At 39.2% G+C, this 18,983-nt stretch overlaps 1 protein-coding gene across 1 annotated transcript in view; it reads right to left on the bottom strand.

The window, feature by feature from the left end:
- Positions 1 to 11,421: 11,421 nt before the first annotated feature.
- The window catches only part of SIM1 (SIM bHLH transcription factor 1), a 64,062-nt gene continuing 56,500 nt past the window's right edge, over positions 11,422 to 18,983 (bottom strand). Inside the window, exons 10-11 of the mRNA XM_039218368.1 lie at positions 15,043 to 15,445; positions 11,422 to 12,149 (exon numbers count right to left, since the gene is read on the bottom strand). Coding sequence (XP_039074299.1) covers positions 11,422 to 12,149; positions 15,043 to 15,445 — 1,131 coding nt within the window. The remainder of the gene's footprint in view (positions 12,150 to 15,042; positions 15,446 to 18,983) is intronic.

The raw sequence follows: 18,983 nt of genomic DNA, 5'->3' as shown, positions 1-18,983 counted from the left end.
AATAAACCATGGCACATCCATACTATAAAATATTATATGTCCATTAAAGAGACAAGAAGAGATATTTAGAAACTGACATTGAAGGGCACGCATAATACATTGTTAAATGAAAAAAAGGAGTTTGTATTTCTGTATTATGTCAATTTTAACTAGTCTATTGTTTTCATAATTCAAGAAATATCCTATAACTCACAGTATGTTCTATAAATATTGTAACAGAAATATGAACCAAGTGCTGTGTGAGCCCAGAAAGGAAGTGTAAAACTTCCCTAAAGGGGAGTCAGGCTTCAGGCATCACATGAGAACTCAGTGCCCTGAAGGGTGAAGAGGAATTTTCCCAATAAAGATTGGCTATAAAGCGGTCCAGAGAACAGCTCGTTTCACCCTAGGAGGGTGAAAGTCATGGCGCATTCCAGGAAGAGGTAAAACTCAGTGCACCAGAAACCTAGGGTGTCTGGGGGGCCAGAAGGAGAAGGCTGAGGATGTAGTTTGTGGCTCACTTAGGAAGCACCTAGTGTGACAAACTAAGGAATTTAAATTTCATTCAGATGTAATAGGGACACAAAAGAGCTTTCTAGGCAGATGAATGATATATAATCTGTAGAAGACCCTGCCAACAGTGTGGGAGATACATTGTAGAGAGCAGGAGGAGGGAAATTGGAGGGAGAAGAAAGGGATTTTGGAAAGAGAATAAAGAAATCACAGTGTTGTGGTATCTTATACAATGACAGGGTAAGATCTAAGAAAAGCGTTTTTAAAAATGGATCTGTGTCATGTAATATGTAATATGCATCAGATATACAGAAAGAGACCTAGTGGCAAATTAGGAGGAAAAGTAGGTTGGGGCCAGGGGGTGAGGAGAAGTGGAACACAAAGGTGCTCATACGAGCCCTAAGCCAGGAACTGATACAAAGTGTCCCATGTGTATCATCTCCTTTAGCATACAAGTCATAGGAGAAAAATCATTACATTGGTGAGGTTGTTCAAGTCTCAAAAGCAGAGGTTGAAAGCAAGTTGCAAACCCCCTCACTCAAAGAAAAGAGAGAAAACATGTAGCAACTCTAATAATGTTTATAGGATCCAGAGTATTACCTTGGGTAGCACAAGCCACTAGAAGTTTAATAATACAGACTGTAGAAGGGCGCCTGGATATCTCAGTAGGTTAAGCCTCCGACTCTTGCTTCCCGCTCATGTCATGATCTCATGGTTTCTGAGTTCAAGCTCTGGGTTGGGCTCTGCGTCAACAGTGCGGACCCTGCTTGGGATTCTTTCCCCCTCCCCCTCCCCACCCCCCCACCCTGCCTCAGTTGCCTGTGCATGTGTGCACATGCGCTCTCCAAATAAATTAATAGGTGATAATACTGTAGAATAAAATGAAATAACCTGAAATACATTATCGTAATCTCCGAGGAAGCATTTATTCACTCTTCTGATGCGTATTTACCGTGTTTCTAGGATGCATGGGACACAGTTCTGGGGCCTGGGGCTGAACGTAATTGACACAAGTATAGGGAACAGTCCCTGCATTGAAGATCTTTGCTGCTAATGAAAGAGCCCAGACAAGCACACCAGAGAATGTGAGGGGTAACTGCCAAGTTGGCTAAGAACACCAACATGAGTTTGAATAAAGAAAGTTCTGAGGTGGGAGGGGATGACGCTGAGGGTCAGTCATGAAAGGCCTCTGGAGGCAGGCTTCGGTGCAGGGGGAGCACTGAGGGAAATGGAGGAGTGGAAGGGCTCTGGGATTCTCCCTCACCACCGCCCAACCGTGAACTTCTACGTGTGTTTTGTCTGTATTGCCAGTGGCTCCAGTGGCTAGCTGAATGTCATATGTGGAGGCACATGCTAAGTGTAAATTGGTCGCTGACTGGATGATGAATGAGGGGAAGTGGAAAATGGCACAAGCACATTCTCAGAGCCAACATCTACTGAGCACTTGCTACGTGCTGAGGGCTCCATGGACATTGCTTCTTCCAATGCTCAACAACAGCTTTGTGGAATACGAAACTTTAATGTAACATCCTCATTTGACAGAGCAAAGTCACCTGGTTCACGGGATAAGCAGGCAGAAAAGTGCAAAGACACAGATATATTTCGGGAAAGCAAGGGCCCTGGACCCCTGGATCTTCAACTCAGAGTAGGATTCAGGTTGCTCTCTGGATTTAAAACAGCAGCTGTGAGAGGTGAGCCAAGGGTGGCTGAGCAGGAACGGGGCTCCTCTGGGAGTGTGTGTGTGTGTGTGTGTGTGTGTGCATACATGTGTGTGCACAGGTGTGTGTTTATATATCTAAGTATGTGTCAAAAGAATACTAGTATATGTAAAACTCCAGGGGAGGAATTGGGAAGAGAGAAAAAGAAAAAGAAGAGAAGGGTAAGTAGATGAAGACACCTGTGGATGGGTTGAAAGAAAGGTCCAGAGAGGCATAAGACATAAGGACAAAACTTCGTGCCTGACCTCCATCTCTTCTTTTTAAAAAGCAACACATAAGAAATTATTGCTAATTTTTGTAGGTGTGCTAGTGGCATGATGGCTATATATACAACATATTTATAAATATGAATATATTTTATGTAGAAATATATAATATATATAAACATATATATTTAAGGTCCTTATTAAGAGAGGCTTCTGGGTGGCTCAGTTGACTAAGTGTCCAACTCTTGATTTCAACTCTGGTCATGATCTCGTGGTTCGTGAGTTCCAGCCTGTGGCTCTGTGCTGTCGGTGCAGAGCCTGCTTGGGATTTTCTCTCACTCTCTCTCTGCCCTTACACTACTTGCTCTCTCTCTCAAAATAAATAAATAAATCTAAAAAAAAATTAAGTGCTCATTCAGAGATGGTCACTGAAGCAAAATAACTGAGATGAGGGAAGCTGGAGACAAAAATAAAAATTCAGAACAATGCAGTATATCATAAAGTCTCAGAAGAAGGAGACCTGGCCATAAGCCAACTAAAGGGAATCTGAAAGAGTGCTAGAATTTTTCAGGCATCTTATTTCCTTTTGGGGACATTAAATGGAACAGCAGCAGTGTCCATGAAAGAAAAAGAAATTCAAAAATAAAACATTCTGTGTCTTGCATTAAAAGACATATTCTACATATTTTAATTTTTTGAAGAAAAAATATCAGGGTTAATCATATCTAGCAGAGGTAGGTGACTGAAAGACATTTTTATGTGATATAAAAGCTTGCTAGTTTCTCTACTTCCTCTCTTCACCACCCTGAAAAAGATTTTTTGGCTATTGCTAAACTTTAATTATATAACAGAATTGCAAATGTTTATTAAAGATGTGTCTCTGACCTTTTAAATTAAAAGGTTTAGCATGACACCATAGATAAACCTGTCTAGCCTAACTAAAGGGGCATGTGACTAACACAAGGGCTGAAATTAGAAATGTAGAAATGCACTGAATAACGAGCCTCAATTATTGTCTGGATGATCTTTCTCACGTTAGAACCCAATTATACGTTCCCTTGTGAACTCTGAAGACTTTATCCATAAAAAGACTTTTTGGGTTCAGCTTTTTAAAAATATAATGTACCACACAAAGCTATCAGAAAATCCTCACCAGAAGCTGAGAATGATTTCCTTATGGCTCAGGAGGTACTGCCAAGATTTCCTTTCAGGTTTACTTAGATGGCACTCAAGTAAGGTTCCCATATGGAATTACTCCCCACACAGGAGCCTGGCCTGGGGGAAGCTGACCAAAGCAAAGATTATTTACAAACTCCCAAAGCAGGGGCTGTTTTACATTTCTCCCCACCCTGGATCTAATTCCATCGGTAAATATAGCACATGTTAAGTTATAAAGCATAATTATGAAAAGGCCAAGAAGTGCTACAAAGGAGCCACTCTTGTCACACCGTAAGGCAGAGGCCGAGGGCCAGGGATGGCCAAACAGGCTGCGTGGGTTGCTGGCACCCAGGAGTTACCACCATCACCAAGGCAGCCAGAGACAGTCTGATCCCAGCAGGCTCACGCTGGGGCTTGAAGACTTCTCATAGGAATCATCTGTGTTCTGCTGGGCAGACTTCCTGTCAGATCCCTTTTGAGCAGCTTCCTTCAAATGAGGAAAACACAGAATATGGTAGTGGAAGCAGCCCAGTTAGCAGTAAGTATCCCCGAAATCAGGCCCTTAAATAATACAGGCAATACTGGCGCATCTGTTCTTGGTGGTGTGGGCTTTGGCTGCTCTTTATGCAAAGAGGAAGGAAAGTTTTTCATGAAATAAAATAGAGTATTTAATGGCAATTATGAAAAAGTAATACTTTTATTTTGGTGCATATCCTGAAAATGTTGGGTAAAAAATGTAGAGTGTTTTTTTTAATATATAGTTTTAATTACTGTTTAAGCAACTTGTGTTTTATTGAAAACGCCTCAAAACATTTTCAAATAATAGGGAATCTGTAAGATACTTTAACTGTAATAAATTGTGCCCTAGATTTTTCTTGGTATCATGTTCATAGAAAAGAAACATTAGAACGTCCATATGGCAGGAAGCAAAATATCACGTAAGGAGGTAGCAGACTTGGCCTCTGTCTCCCTCAGGCTGGTCATCATGTGTCGGTGGAATAATGGAGAAAAAGCAGCCCCAGATCTAAAGACCATACATGGGGCTACTAGAACCACCCTTGACTGACATGGGTGATCTATTTTATACAACTGTCATTTAGACAATGTTTCCTTTCACTTACATTTTAATTACATAAGGAAAGCAGAATGAAGTAAGTAAAGTTCTGGAATAAACCTTCCTGGGTTCAGATTTCATCTCCACTACTTATTGGCTGTGTCACGAAGTTACTTAACCACTCTGGGTCTGTCTCACTCTCCTCACTAATGAAGTGAAGCATATTGATATTTGATTCCGTGATGGTCTCTATTCAGACTTCAAGGATAATCTGAGCCAGTGCCTGTTACACGGCGATTCAATAAAGGCTAGCCATTTTTATGATTATGTAAAGAATTTACACTTTCAAAGCACAAAGGGAAAGTCAAGAAACCTCTATACGTGCTTTCCTGTAATGCCCTACAATGAGGAAGATTCTTGGTGTCTATCCCATTTAAGGCATATACTAGGTATCCCATAAATGTAGATTAAAGTCAGAGTGCTGTTACTGTGAAGCATAAAGAAGGTGAAAACAATTTTACTTTCAGAAACAAAAGCACTAAAATAATTATTTATAAAATCATGTTGGAAAATATCTTATAAATGCTATACTATTAGTGGTGGTGATATTTGGAACAACTTTGTCAAAAAAGTTTTATGAAATACAAACAACATTTCTATTGAATTAGAATATACTGTGTAAGTTTGTCATATTGGCTAATGGTTGACAATTTCTGGAATACAGCAAAGTATATCAAAAATCCCTGAAAGAGAAAAAAAACATGTCGGGTGCTGTGAACTACCTGGAAATCTATTTCTGTTTGATCTAAGTTACTAATTGTAGATTTAAAAAGTACTTTGGATTCCAAAATCAAAATCATTCAAGATGTGTTTTTTATATGTTTTTAAATGACAGCAAACTAAAAAATCTCATATTTGAGTTCTGCTTTCCCTTGAACATAAAAAATGTAATCTGTACTTTTTGGAATAGCTGAGCAGCTTAGTCGGTGTAGTGTCTGACTTCGGCTCAGGTCATGATCTCACGGTTCATGGGTTTGAGCCCCATATAAGGCTCTGTGCTGACAGCTCAGAGCCTGGAGCCTGCTTCAGATTCTGTCCCTCTCTCTCTCCATCTCTGCTCCTCCTCTGTTTGCATTCTGTCTCCTCTCTCAAAAACAAACATTAAAAAATGTAATCTGTACTTTTAAATGTCTTGCTTTATTTTAACAAAGTGGAGACTAAAGAAGTCCTTAGATGTTCTAAATTAAGAAATCATTTTCTAGTATCTAAAGAAAATCAGACTCGTCACTTAATAGTGTGTATATATGTAAGCTTCTATTGTTACATTCCTTAAAGTGTGTGTTTATGTGTGTGTTACCTGTTCCAACAGAATCTAGTGGTCAAATGGTTCTTATTTCTTTACAGTTCTAGTCTTCTAGTTAACAGTGTGTTTCATCCTATGGACTCATCATGCAATGAATAATCCAGACTCAAACTGCATATTGGTAACTATATTTTAAAACAAAAAAAAATCCTCACATAATAAATACATTTTATGCACATTAACTTCGAATTTACTTCAGAAAGCTATTTACAATATAAATAATTATAAATGGGAACACTTTGCAAGATATCATTGACATAGCTAATATTTTCTACTTTACATTCCAAAGTAAAAGTTCAAATTACAGATTTATACTACGATGTCACTAAAAACTATACATTGCAAGGTGGTATTTGAAATATCGGCAATCAGTAACTTCTTTCACAAATATAATCCTTTTTATAGCATGTCAGTCAAAAAACAAACATAAAATATTTTATCTTTTTTGAAGTGCCTACTCATACGTTTCATTTTTTCGAAATACTTCCCTTTGGAAAAAAATGGAAAAAAGTTACAGTACTTCTAAAACTTTTTCCACGCCAATTTCATTTCTTTTGAAATGTAAACACATCAGGGTTGTTGGGTATAAATTCAACTGTGATTAAATGTGTTCCAGATCAGCAAATTAGGACAAACTCTCCACTATATAGATATATGAAACTAAAGTCCCATGCAGCTGAATTGCAATAAATAAAATTGTAAGTGTTTGGTTTGAAATTATTAGGATTTCTTGTGTGAACCATCAGTTTTTAAGGAGCACAGCAGAACAGAATCTTGTTACTTGCTTTACAATTGTGTGTGTATGTATGTGTAAAGGTACCTGTACACATACATACACACACATACACACACTTATAGCCTTTCTGCATACAGTCCTAGAGAAGGAACTCTGAACAAACCCCTATTTGGATATGAGCACAGTATCACGTTTTGAGTTGAGCACTACCCGTACAACTTTTATGCACAAGAAATGAGCACCACATGGATACTTCCTCCAAGAATATTTTCTCTGTAACATACCCTCTACATGTGTCCACAGTTGTTCTGTTGTTCATTTAAAGTTTAGAATGATAATTTTTATCCACAACGCATGTTCCAATAAGAACTAACCAATAGATTTTGCTGTCTTAGAGTCAAATTCCTATTCACAAAAACTGACATTTACATTAAAGTTGGATCACTTATTTGAAGAGCCATAGGATTTACATTCTTTGTTAAGTCGTTCAGAAAACAGAATGTATATCTATGTTCTATGGTTTGAGTTGAACTGGGGAACCAAATCTGGACATTCAACTTTTTAAGTCAAAGAAAGTATATTAAAGTGTAAGCTAGTCCACTGGGTAAAGTAAGTGACCCCCCAAATAGCCAAATCCTCAATTTTCCAAATATCAGAGTTCACGCTGTCACTTCCAAATACCACTAGTACTAACAGAATTGCACTGTCTTAGCAATGTCCCACTCTTGAAAGAGAGAGAGCTATAAAATAACGTATCTGTATTCAGAATGTCTCTTTAGCTGTAGTGTATTCTATCAAACTTATTTGGTCTAGGTCTTCGGGGGTAAAAAGCCTTTCATTTTATTTTAAAATAGCTATGCATATTTTCCAAATGACCTTTTATGCAATAGATCCTTATCCCTCATTTAAAAAAGAAAAGAAAATGGAGTATATTATCCTTTCCTGGACGATCCCATTAAAGCTAATTCTAAGCGGGATTCTCTGCCCAAAGGCAGCATGTGGCAGCAGGGTGTAGAGAGAATGAAGAACAGTACTCGGTGGAAGTATTCTAGCCCTATAAAATATAATCCAGAGGGAATAAGTGGGTTTTCTGTATAAACACTAAAGGCAAATCATTTATTGCATCCTGTCTCATTTTGAATGTCACATCAGACTGTGTCATATTATCCTAGATCAGGCAATTACAGCTTAGAAAAGCTAGACCATTATATTCAGCATAGTATGTCATAAGACTTGTGAAACTGAAGCATACCTAAATGTCTGAACTGTAGTGATTATGACATTAATATCATGCATCTAAAAATAATACATCACATCTGTATATTCTCAAAGTTTTAATGGAATTTTCTCAAGGAACATTGGGAAAATATTTATTTATTTCTTTGGTCATCCAAATGTTTAAATTAGGTATGACAGGTACATAAAATGGGCAATAAAGATATTCTTACTACTACTAGAAAGCATGAACTTTGTATCCTCTAATGGAATTGCTACATATTATACTAATAATTGGATAGAGCACATTTTTATGAATCCCTAGGGTGATATAAAAATCAGACTTCTCTATTTCAATCTAGTATCATGATTCTCAACATTTAGCAAAGTTATGGAAATTAAGGATTAAAACTAAAGCCAATTTAACTTTAAGTTATTGGGAACATATGTATTTTATATCCCATATCTTAAGAAGACACAGATGACTTCTTCATTATAAGGAAATATGTTCCTGGACAAACAAGATAATGTAGATTATAAATAAATTTTAACACAGCTTTGTGTATATTAAAAAGGTACTTCGTCATAAACTGTCTCATCTTATTTTGAGGTCATTTTGTAATAATTATGCCACATTGCAAAAAAATGTAAGCTATTTTAATACTGGGGGCCTATAAGGCATTATATGTAATGTAATAAATCTGCTACTATAAAATTATTGACATGTAAATTAAATAAATGCTTTGTTTTTAAAACTGGGTCAGCCTACCAACATTTTTAATTAAGATCTAATGTAGTCAATTTTGTCTTCACTGAGAAATATTGGTCATATCATTTTAAAGAGCATTATTCCTTCTGATTATCCCATTGGTAAAGTTCATAATTTATTTTTCCATCATTTAACTATGTCATCTTAAGAGTTCACTGAAATCTCTTTAATGACATTGTTTTCTTTCATATCATTTTCCTTGATTCTTAAGGTTCTATTTATTTTATAGCATCTGTCGCTGACATTTTTGGTAGAATGCATACCATTAGGAAAACCCATCTGTATAGATTTCCTTTCCAAAATACACCATATTCTTCAGATATCTGTGTCTTTGAACCATTTACCCATCTACAGAATTCTCCAAAAATGTTAGCATTCCTACTTCATATTTCAAATGATCAAAATTCTATTTTAAGTATTCCAGGGTTTTTTCATAAATATTTGTCTCAAGATCACTGAACACTTGTGCTTCTATGGTCCAAAATGTCATTTTTATTGTTCTTTGAAGTTTTGAAAGCATATATGATAACCACTAACTTTCTCACTTCTGAGAAACTTGTTCTATTTAGAACACAAATGTTGCTATGTCATACCCAAGAAATACTTATTATTTAATTTCATGTGACCTCTTTTCTTCTACACAAACATCCCAATCTTCATCTCTCAGATTATCATCATTCAGATTGTCACCTACCCATAAACTGCCAAATAACTGTATTAAATGATGAAAATAGAGTACTAATCCCTGAGTGGTCAATGTCATGTTCTGTCTTCAAAGCTGCAAGTGAATTTCTTCCAATACATTCCCCTCCTTGTATATGGCAAGAGTTTCAGACATGGGATGCCTAGGAAATATCACCTATGAAACTTCGCTAATCACTTGTGTAACTATGCTTTGATTATTAGAGAATATTGTATTAAATCTTTTTTTTCTACTTCCTCATCAGTTTCTACCATCTATATTTTGGCTGAACCAGAAAGTTGGCCATAACTATACATGCTTAAAAGAGCCCATGTACCTGCTGAAGTTACAAAGCACCTAGACCTCTGTATGAATGCAGAAAAGCCAGAGTGATGAGTCTTGACAACTGACATTAGAGTTAACTGGTTAACAAGTACAGTTCTGGGGCGCCTGGGTGGCTCAGTCGGTTAAACGTCCGACATCAGCTCAGGTCATGATCTCACAGTTCGTGGGTTCGAGGGCCATGTCGGGCTCTGTGCTGGCAGCTAGCTCAGAGCCTGGGGCCAGTCTTCAGATTCTGTGTCTCCCTCTCTCTCTGACCCTCCCCTGCTCACACTGCCTCCCTCTCTCTCAGAAATAAATAAAACATTAAAAACAACAACAACAACAAGTACAGTTCTGCTGCACCAATGATCCACTAAACCATGGAACGTCAGAATGGCCATACAGACAAAGAAACTAGGGCCCAGGCATTGATATTCCCCAAATGAGTTACAGGAGGGTCAGAACTGGAACCCAGAGATCTTGCATTCTAGTCTGCTGGTCTTTCTACTGTATCACATGAACTTAACACCAAGTTTGTTGTTTTCGCCACTTACAAACAATAAGGAAAATGACTGCTTTGCATGTTCCTTCGATTGAAGGACACCCTTGCACTTTTAACCACTTGTCCATCAGCCCAAGCTTTTATCTGAGGCTCTTTCCTGAGGCTTTCCACATGTTGTCACATTTGCACATCTGTGTTTTGAAATGTTTTTCAAGTGCTTACACTGCTGCCATGTAGCACTTCACTGGCTTCCCTTATTTTTTGTACTGATGGGCCTTTTTTTCTTGGTGAATCGGTTTGAGGTTTTTATTCGGTTGGTTTTATAAGCCCCAAACATGTTAATTATATAGTCTGAGCCTTAAATTGTGGTGTTGAGATATCATTTCATTTCTCGTTCCTCTGGCCTTTCCATCTTTAGTAAACTATTTCCACTTGGGCAGCCTAGGTTTTTGAAGTGTGTCCCAACATCTCGGTGCTTTTACTTCGAAAGCCCTTACTGCTATGTCAGTGTGATCCTGTGCCTTGTCTAGCTCAAAAGTAAGGTGAAAAATCACCACTTCCTGATTGCTCATAATGGATACCAGGTGGAAACTCATTCTTGTACCATATCCAGAACCATTTCCCTAATTTATGCCTGAACCAAATGAGCTGGCTGGTTGAAACCACAATGAAGAAACCAGTTTACAAGATCTATCTCTCTCTTTCTCAGTTGTTTTAGGAAGGAAAAATTCTTTGATACTCTTAATGTCCCAAGGTTAAGAAAACTTACCCATTTGGTCTGGATTTAAGGTATATAGTCTATATTTCTGCCTGTAAAGTGAACACAGCAGTTTGTGGATAGTGGTAGGTCTGTGTGTATGAGGTTTACTGGATCATCACGATGCACTGCTGTCCTCCATCAGTCTTTCATGTGGTATATATGCTCACTTAATCTACAAGAGTACTTTTCAATTCAAAATTTATCTATTCTGGTTCCCATGTAATTAGAGGGGCAATTTATGTATTCACTTTAGCTCCATTATCTGTGTGTAACCCTGAATGCGAGTGCTCTTTTCTTTGATTTCACAGGAACACATGTCAAATACCCAGGAACTTAAATTATCCTCTCTAACCATCTGTGGCATAGTAAATGCTAGTAATGGGGCATTAAACTATAAATACGTTGCAGAGATCCTTAAAGAACAAAATATTTTAGAAAAACATCAGCTTCCATTGGTTATTATAACAGATGTTCCCTTGTGTCCTTGTGCTGGGTCTGGCTGCATCCTTAGATGGGAAGTTACATCAAAGTGTGAGCCATTACAGCCCAAGGAATAGTTTCTAATGGTTTCAGTGTCATATAAGTGCTCCAGGGCATATCCAGTTAACGTGTAAGCATGCTTATCGAAATACTGCCGGTGAGAACCAAAGCAGTTTGGAGAGACGGCGGGATGGTCTCCCGCGGTCTGATGTGGAGACATATCCGAATGCAGATAGTCTTTAGCTAGGATCAAACTGGATTTTGAAATGCGATCCGAATTGGGACTACTTATTCGAGACAGTGCCGTGGGACTGTTGTCATAGTCATTTTCATGGGGGCTCAGCATCTTTCCCTCCCTCTGCTGGATGTGGTCACATGGTGAAGTGCTGGCAAGCGCGGAGCCGTGGCAGACTTCTGTTGGCGGGGGCTGTGGGTAGTTTGCAAAACAGAGGGAGTGTTTTTTCCCAGCTCCGTTGATGGAAGCCAGTTGGTCTGGGGGGGCTTTCCTTAGCTGCAATCTGTTCTCTTCTTCTTTAATCATTTGCTGGGTGGCTCTTATCAGAGTTTCAATTTTGCTAGGTTCATGTGGGCTACTTTGATACTGCTCAGTGCGGTATCGGTCACCTGATTCGCTGGCAGACCCAGGGTCTGGAGAACTGACCACACTATCTTCATCCCAGTGACCTCGCCCTAGAAATTAGAAAAAGTGCAAGATAAGTGGTCTCAAAATTCACCCTCCAAGATGTAAGTGTATTTTCTTTTTCCTATTAAAAGAAACCTTCATCTTTCATTTTAAATATATGCACCAATATTTGAAACAGACGCAGGCTCACATGACAAACAAAGCATCAATCTATTGTACTGGCATTCGTAGTTTTCAGTGGCTTTTAAGTGCAGACGAAGCTTATCACAAGATTTTTAGAAGGTAAAACTTGTTCACGGGTTGTGGATATCAATTAGCAAAACGGTAGCATGTTTATACTTCTCCATGTATGCATGTCATTGTAACTGACTGACTGTAAATAATAAAAGTGCATAGCATTTAGTTTATGTTATTTTCCAAAGAAATTTTATGTTAAACTGCTACTTAGAAAATGTTTTCCATTGGATTTGAGGCAGACAATGATATAGTCTGGACTACTTTCCCAATTCCAAACAAATCACCTCAAATGTTAAAATTATTAAGTGTGTCATAACTCGAGTTACAATAAAGCTCTAATGCTAGCTTTAAAACTATTTGAGGGTTAGGGCCGCCTGGGTGGCTCAGTTGGTTAAGTGTCTGACTTTAGCTCAGGTCATGACCTCATGGTTCATGGGTTCAAGGCCCGAGTCAGGCTCTGTGCTGACAGCTAGCTCAGAGCTTGGACCCTGTTTCAGATTCTATGTCTCCCTCTCTCTCTGACCCTCCCCTGCTCACGCTTTCTCTCTCTCTTTCAGAAATAAATAAAAACATTTTAAAAAATAAAGCTATTTGAGAGTTAAACATATATATTCATATGTGCACGCATGGAAATACATATATATCTTGTCCCAATCAAAAATACAATTTTTTTTCCTCAGATATAGAGGTATAAATCTCAGCTTCACATATACTCATACAGTAACTCTGGTATCTTAGATTGCTTCTGAAATAAGGTGAAGAATAAATGCTAAGTGAAATAAATCACATCAGAAAAAGACACATATCATATGATTTCACTCATATGTGGAATTTAAGAAACAAAACAAAACAGATTAACATAGGAAAAGGAAGGAAAAATTAGATAAAAACAAAGAGGCAGACAAACCATAAGGGACTCTTAAATACAGAGAACAAACTGATGGCTGCTGGTGGGGTATTGGTGGGGGAATGGGCTAAATGGGTGATGGGCATTATGAAGGGCCCTTGCTGGGATGAGCACCATGTGCTATATGTCAGTAATAAATCCCTGGGTTCTCCTCCTGAAACAGTACCACACTGCATGTTAACTTGAATTTAAAGAAATGTCTTTTAAAAATAATAAACAAACAATAAACAAATGTTTTAAATGTTAATAATAATCTGTTCTGAACCAAGGAGAGAGATCTAATATAGAGCAACAGTGCATCCAAAATATATTCCATGAATTCCATTATTCTCAAAGAAGTCTGAAGTCAATATAAAAAGAGAGAAGAATATCAGGAAGGAGCATACAAAAGCGGTAAACTGCTAAATGCAGCAGAGAAGTCCTGGATCACACTATTCATTGCTTTCCTTTCCTTTTTTCTTCTTATTTTATTTCTAATATTTTCTTCCAGACCATGTAGGTTAAGCCAGGATTTTCATTTCACTCCATTCTTTGGCAAGCAATTGCCCTTTGCCCTGGGTTTCCATTACCCATCCACCATACTAGAGACACCCAAAGCAAGAGCAGAAAAATAAAAAACAACAACAGAAACAAATTAAAATCCTTTGTAGAAGACAGTCAGTGCCTGGGTGGTATCTAACAGGGGACTATGGGTGAGTGCAACACCCTCTAGCACATTTCTCATCCTGAAGACCCAGCAAGAAGAATGACATCATCCTGTTAGTTCAATCTAAATGTCACTGACCGGAAATGAAATACGAAGGGTGTCAGAGACCTGCCTGGACCCACACTTGGAATGGACAGAAAGGGCTTTCCTTCACCAGTTAACTTTGAAATGAACAAAGAAGAGCATTACTGCCACTAATGACTTCAACCACAGCGCCTGTTTCCCTGTGCTCGTAAAACTGTGTCATGATCCCAAGGTGAACATTTCCATGGGTTCTGTATATCACTTCATCTTTTACTCACAGGGACCAATGGGCTGTCCTAATAACGGGGTTCCCAGTATTTAATGCCCAGAGGGCCAGGAAGGTTAAATCACCTGTGAGTGACAGGCTATAAACCAAAGCCTAGTCTCCCCAACAGTGGTGTCTTCACTGAGAAGCACTACTACATGAGCCCCCAAACTACTGAGGTCCACATTTGAAGCATCAGAATATAGAAGAAACTACAATACACAAGAAATTTAAATGCATACATGTTACAAGTTCAACGGACTTACTCAACAATTGACCTTAACTTAATTTCTACACTTCCTATGATATTTAAAATGGGAATCATTTTGGGGCACCTGAGTGGTTCAGTTGGTTGAGCGTCCGACTTTGGCTCAGGTCATGATCTCACAGCTCATGAGTTCGAGCCCTGAGTCTGGCTCTCTGAAGACAGTTCAGAGCCTGGAGTCTGCTTTGAATTCTGTGTTTCCCTCTTTCTCTGCCCCTGCCTTTCTCAGACTCTGTCTCTCAAAAATGAATAAATGTTAAAAATATTTTTAAAAGAAAAAAGAAAAAAAGAAAAAGAAAATGGGAATCATTTTTATTCACTTGTCAAAAATAAATGCATTTGGCAAACACTACCAAAATTAATACACTTTAAAAGAGTGGATCTAGTTTGTAAAATCCCCCTAGTGTGAGTTTCTGGTGTATAATCTCAAAGGAGAAGACCATTGGGCCAGTCATTCCAGCGTCAAACCTAGAATATTAGAAACCTGCCCAGGGGCTCAATGCTGCCAGCTCCGGAGTCATTTCAACTCCCCTTACCGTGGATCCTGTGGACTGCAGCGATGTGAGGCATGCTGTTTTCATAGGCTTCTCTGCTTTCTGGGGAGGACTTGGTCAAGGGCAAGGCTGTGCGAGAGCCCCACCAGGGCTCCCTCCCGGCCTGCGGCGTTCCCAGGAAGTACCTGCCTGCCTCACACCGGCCACCCTCGCAGGCCTGGGTGTGGAAATGCCTCTCCTCCACCAGCCTGGAATGGTCGAGCGCAAAGCCATAGCAGAGAGAGGTGCGGTCAGAAAATTGTCTATAGGCGCAGGATGCGTCATGCTGCGAGCCTGGCCTCTCCGCGGGGTCCAGAAGCTGCGGAGAGGCTGTGTCTGTCAGAGGACTTCCACCCCACTGGCTGTCATGATCAGATTCAGACCTTTCCGTGTGAAATCCCGAATACTGAAACAAGAAGAGTGAGAAAAGTACATTTCAAAAAAAAAAAATCGCCTTTTTCTCTGCAAGCACCACTAAAGTCATATTGGGCTTAAGACACCAGATTAAGCTCTATACACTCTAGCGCCACCCTGGGCACCCCTGACTTGGAATCACTTAATCAGCCATGGTGCCTCAAAAGAAAATCCTTCTGGGTGCTGAAAGGAAGAGATAAAAATAATAATAATAATAATAATAATAATAATAATAATAAAATAACAACAAACATGGAGGAACTAAATTCCACATACTGCTGGAAGTACTTCCAGTGAGTGACCTCACCTCGTTCTTATATTAACTCTTTCATGAAGAAATTAGTAACCCATTGTATGAATAGAGAAACTAAGACCCAAAGAGAAAATGATCTGTTCAGACCTCAGGTTAGCAGGTAGCAGTCAAGATTGAAACCTAAGCTCTCCATCACTACCCAAATGGCATGAGTCCAAGAAAGCTCCCTATTCTATTCCAATGTACTGTTCAGAATTTTTTCCTTAATTAAAAGACAAAGTGAAAATAAAATTTAAGGCCCAAAGTGCTGCACCCTCTTCACTCTTCACGCCAGACTTAATGCTCTGAGGGCCGTGCTCGACACACGATAAGATAATTAACAAAGGCCTAACTATTTCAATTGCAAATATAACTTTTAAAAAGACTTGCCCATACACACTGAGTCTCTTCACTTTTCCTAAAGTAAAATTTCAAATATGCATAGGATCACCAAGGCAAATGGTGCACACAATACTGTGCTGGAATCGTACTGCTCACCTGTTGCCAGAGTGTGTGATCCGGTGTTAAAAGAAAACATAAATGGTGTGGCAGACTTCCCTAGGAGGTATGCTCAATTTGAAGTTCCTCATGAGCCACTAAATAGTAATATAATTTCTACCAGTTTTTGCTTACCTAGTGCCAAACACAAATCTAGGTGCCATGGAGAGATTACCTGCCAAGATCGTAATAGGTGCCATTTATTGAGAACTTAACAGTGTGTCTGGCAATCACAATCATAGAACATACAGTATATCATGGAATCCTCACAACCTCCTGGACAGTAACACATCTCCATTTCATCGCTGAGGAAACTGCATCACTGAGGGTTTTAATAAGATGGTATGACCACCCCACAGTCTATCTGGTCTCAAAGCCTGTACTCCAAACTATGATTTTACACTTGAGAGAAAACACTGTCAAGGAAAAGAGGAGAAAAAAAAAGGATCCAATGTTAGATTTCCAGAAAAGTGGGAGGAAACAAAATACAGTCTCAGGAACTAGAGTCCATTTACATTTTATTTCTTACCCCAGAAGAAAGAGGGATGGATGTGTGGTGCTGTGAGGGAGCCTAGGAGAAATTCAGGCAGTTTTGCCTAGGGGCTCTCAGAGCCAGAGAGATGAGGTGCAGAGGTTCCCCTGGGGGAAATCCAAAGTATGCTAGTAACATAGCAAGTTCAGGAAATAGTTCTATACAAATTCGAAGCTCAAGATTTTCCTGTTACCATATCTAATTATTATTTTAATTATTTTCCAAATGTGCACATGGACCATCAGCATATTCCACCAAAGAAAAAAAGTAGTAAATGCAACCTCCTTCCCTGCAGAACCATAAGATGCGCACAACAAGGGATCCCAAGTGCCATTTCTCGACATCACACCTCCACTTGTCATCAGCCTTTTCTCCCCATGAATGCCAGCCTCTCTTTCTATAAGACACCACCTTCACTTTTGGCAAGTGAGGGTTGACACCTTACCAAGGGGGATGAGAGTGCTAGACATTTGCCCTTTGGTAACACCATTTGTGCACTTGCCTAGGAAAATTTCAGATCATCAGTGCTCTCCCAAGCCAGGAATTGCCCAGGCTCTGCTTGTTTTGATAAAAGTATAAACCAGGTCTATTTCTGAAGTACTTCAGTCAAGACTTTTGAGCCTTGTTGAGAGGGGAAAAAGCTTTCCCTGAGTGTATATGGGAAAGTGCTATTGGTGCAGCAGAGAAGAACATTCTGTCCTTAGCTCACAAAGAAAATTCAACACAAGGCAACCCTGGCATACATGAGGTACACATTTCACGAGCACCCAAGGAAGAATTTGATGGCTAAGCCTCTTGTCAATAGTCAGGAAACAATGACAGCAAGCACACTGCCCTTGAAGCAGGTGCAAGTTGGGTGGTTAGGTCAGACCTCAGATCTCACACTGCTTTAGAGGCAAAGAGGAAAAGCCTAGCTGCAAACCTTTGTTTTTCAAAACCTGTACACTTGCACCTGTGTGCACCACCAAACCTCTGAGCTACATTCACCCCGTTAAAATGAATTGTGCTAGGTATAAACTCTGTAGAGAACACTACAGACCCATAAGTTGATCTGAAAAATTTCAGGTATTCATCAAGTCTTAGGGGAACGAGAGAGAACAGAAAGGAAGGAAAGCAGCCAATACATGCGGAACATGCTGTACCATCAGTGAACGCTGCCTTAAGATGGCAAGAAGACTCCTGGTCTATCCTCACACCTGCTTCTGCTGCTTACTACATGTACAATCTCAGGCAAGCAATTTAACTTCTTCTGTCACAACAGGAAAAGGGTCATGATGATACTTAACCTACCAAGGACCAAAGCAGAATAGGTGCCATTTAACAGAAGAGGAAATAGGGAGCCAGGGAGCCAGGAGAACCTGGTTCCAGGTCCACCCCTGCTAGTAACTCTCCGAGTAACCTTGGGCAAATTAGCTTTTGTAGCCTCACCTGTAGAATGATACATTAGATTAGATTAGATGCTAACTTTTCTTTCAGCTTTAAACTTCTGTATGATATAATCATTATTTGGTATCCTTTCTAGTGTTAAAATACAGGATTCCTATGCCTGTCCATATATTTCACTTATTGAAACAAGATAAATTATTTAGGACTATAATCCAAGTCCAAGAATTTTCATTGTCATGGTTCTAAAAGGAAAGTTGTTATGTAAGTTTTATTTTACTATTATGTCAATTTTCCTCCAGGTATCCCCTTGTGGCACAAGTTTTATAAGGACTACATGATGACTCCTGGTCAATAAATTATTATATTCTAGAGGCTTCTGAATATGAATGAGTATGATGGCAGCCGTCTGAATATGCACCTCTTCACACCTTCTGCCTCCAGAACTCATGTGGTCAAGACAGAGCACAAACTGAATCACCCCCGACCCCTCCTATTGACATTACTAGGAGGCAGAGAGTATGCTAAACTTCAAACTGTTTATAAAAAATAGGAATGAAAAGTCAAACAGCAGCTGCTATTAACCTGCAGGTGCAGAGGATAGGGTAAGGGCAGGTGTAAGTGACTCCAAGAGAGACAGAGAAAGAGAGAGAGAGAAGTTTGGGACATTGGGAGAGCAGACAAAGTCATCTGCAGAAGGAAAATGTACTCTGCAAGTAAGTGCCAAAATAAGAAGAGAGGTCAGTATCTGGTAGTTTACAGCACTGGCCACAGGATAAGTGCTCAAAATCAGGCAAAATCTAAGGTATCAGTCCAGGAGAAGTG

Source organism: Hyaena hyaena, unplaced genomic scaffold (assembly GCF_003009895.1).
Source record: "Hyaena hyaena isolate Hyena2069 unplaced genomic scaffold, ASM300989v1 scaffold_750, whole genome shotgun sequence".
NCBI classification, from domain to species: domain Eukaryota; kingdom Metazoa; phylum Chordata; class Mammalia; order Carnivora; family Hyaenidae; genus Hyaena; species Hyaena hyaena.
This window is presented reverse-complemented; position numbering and strand designations above follow the sequence as displayed.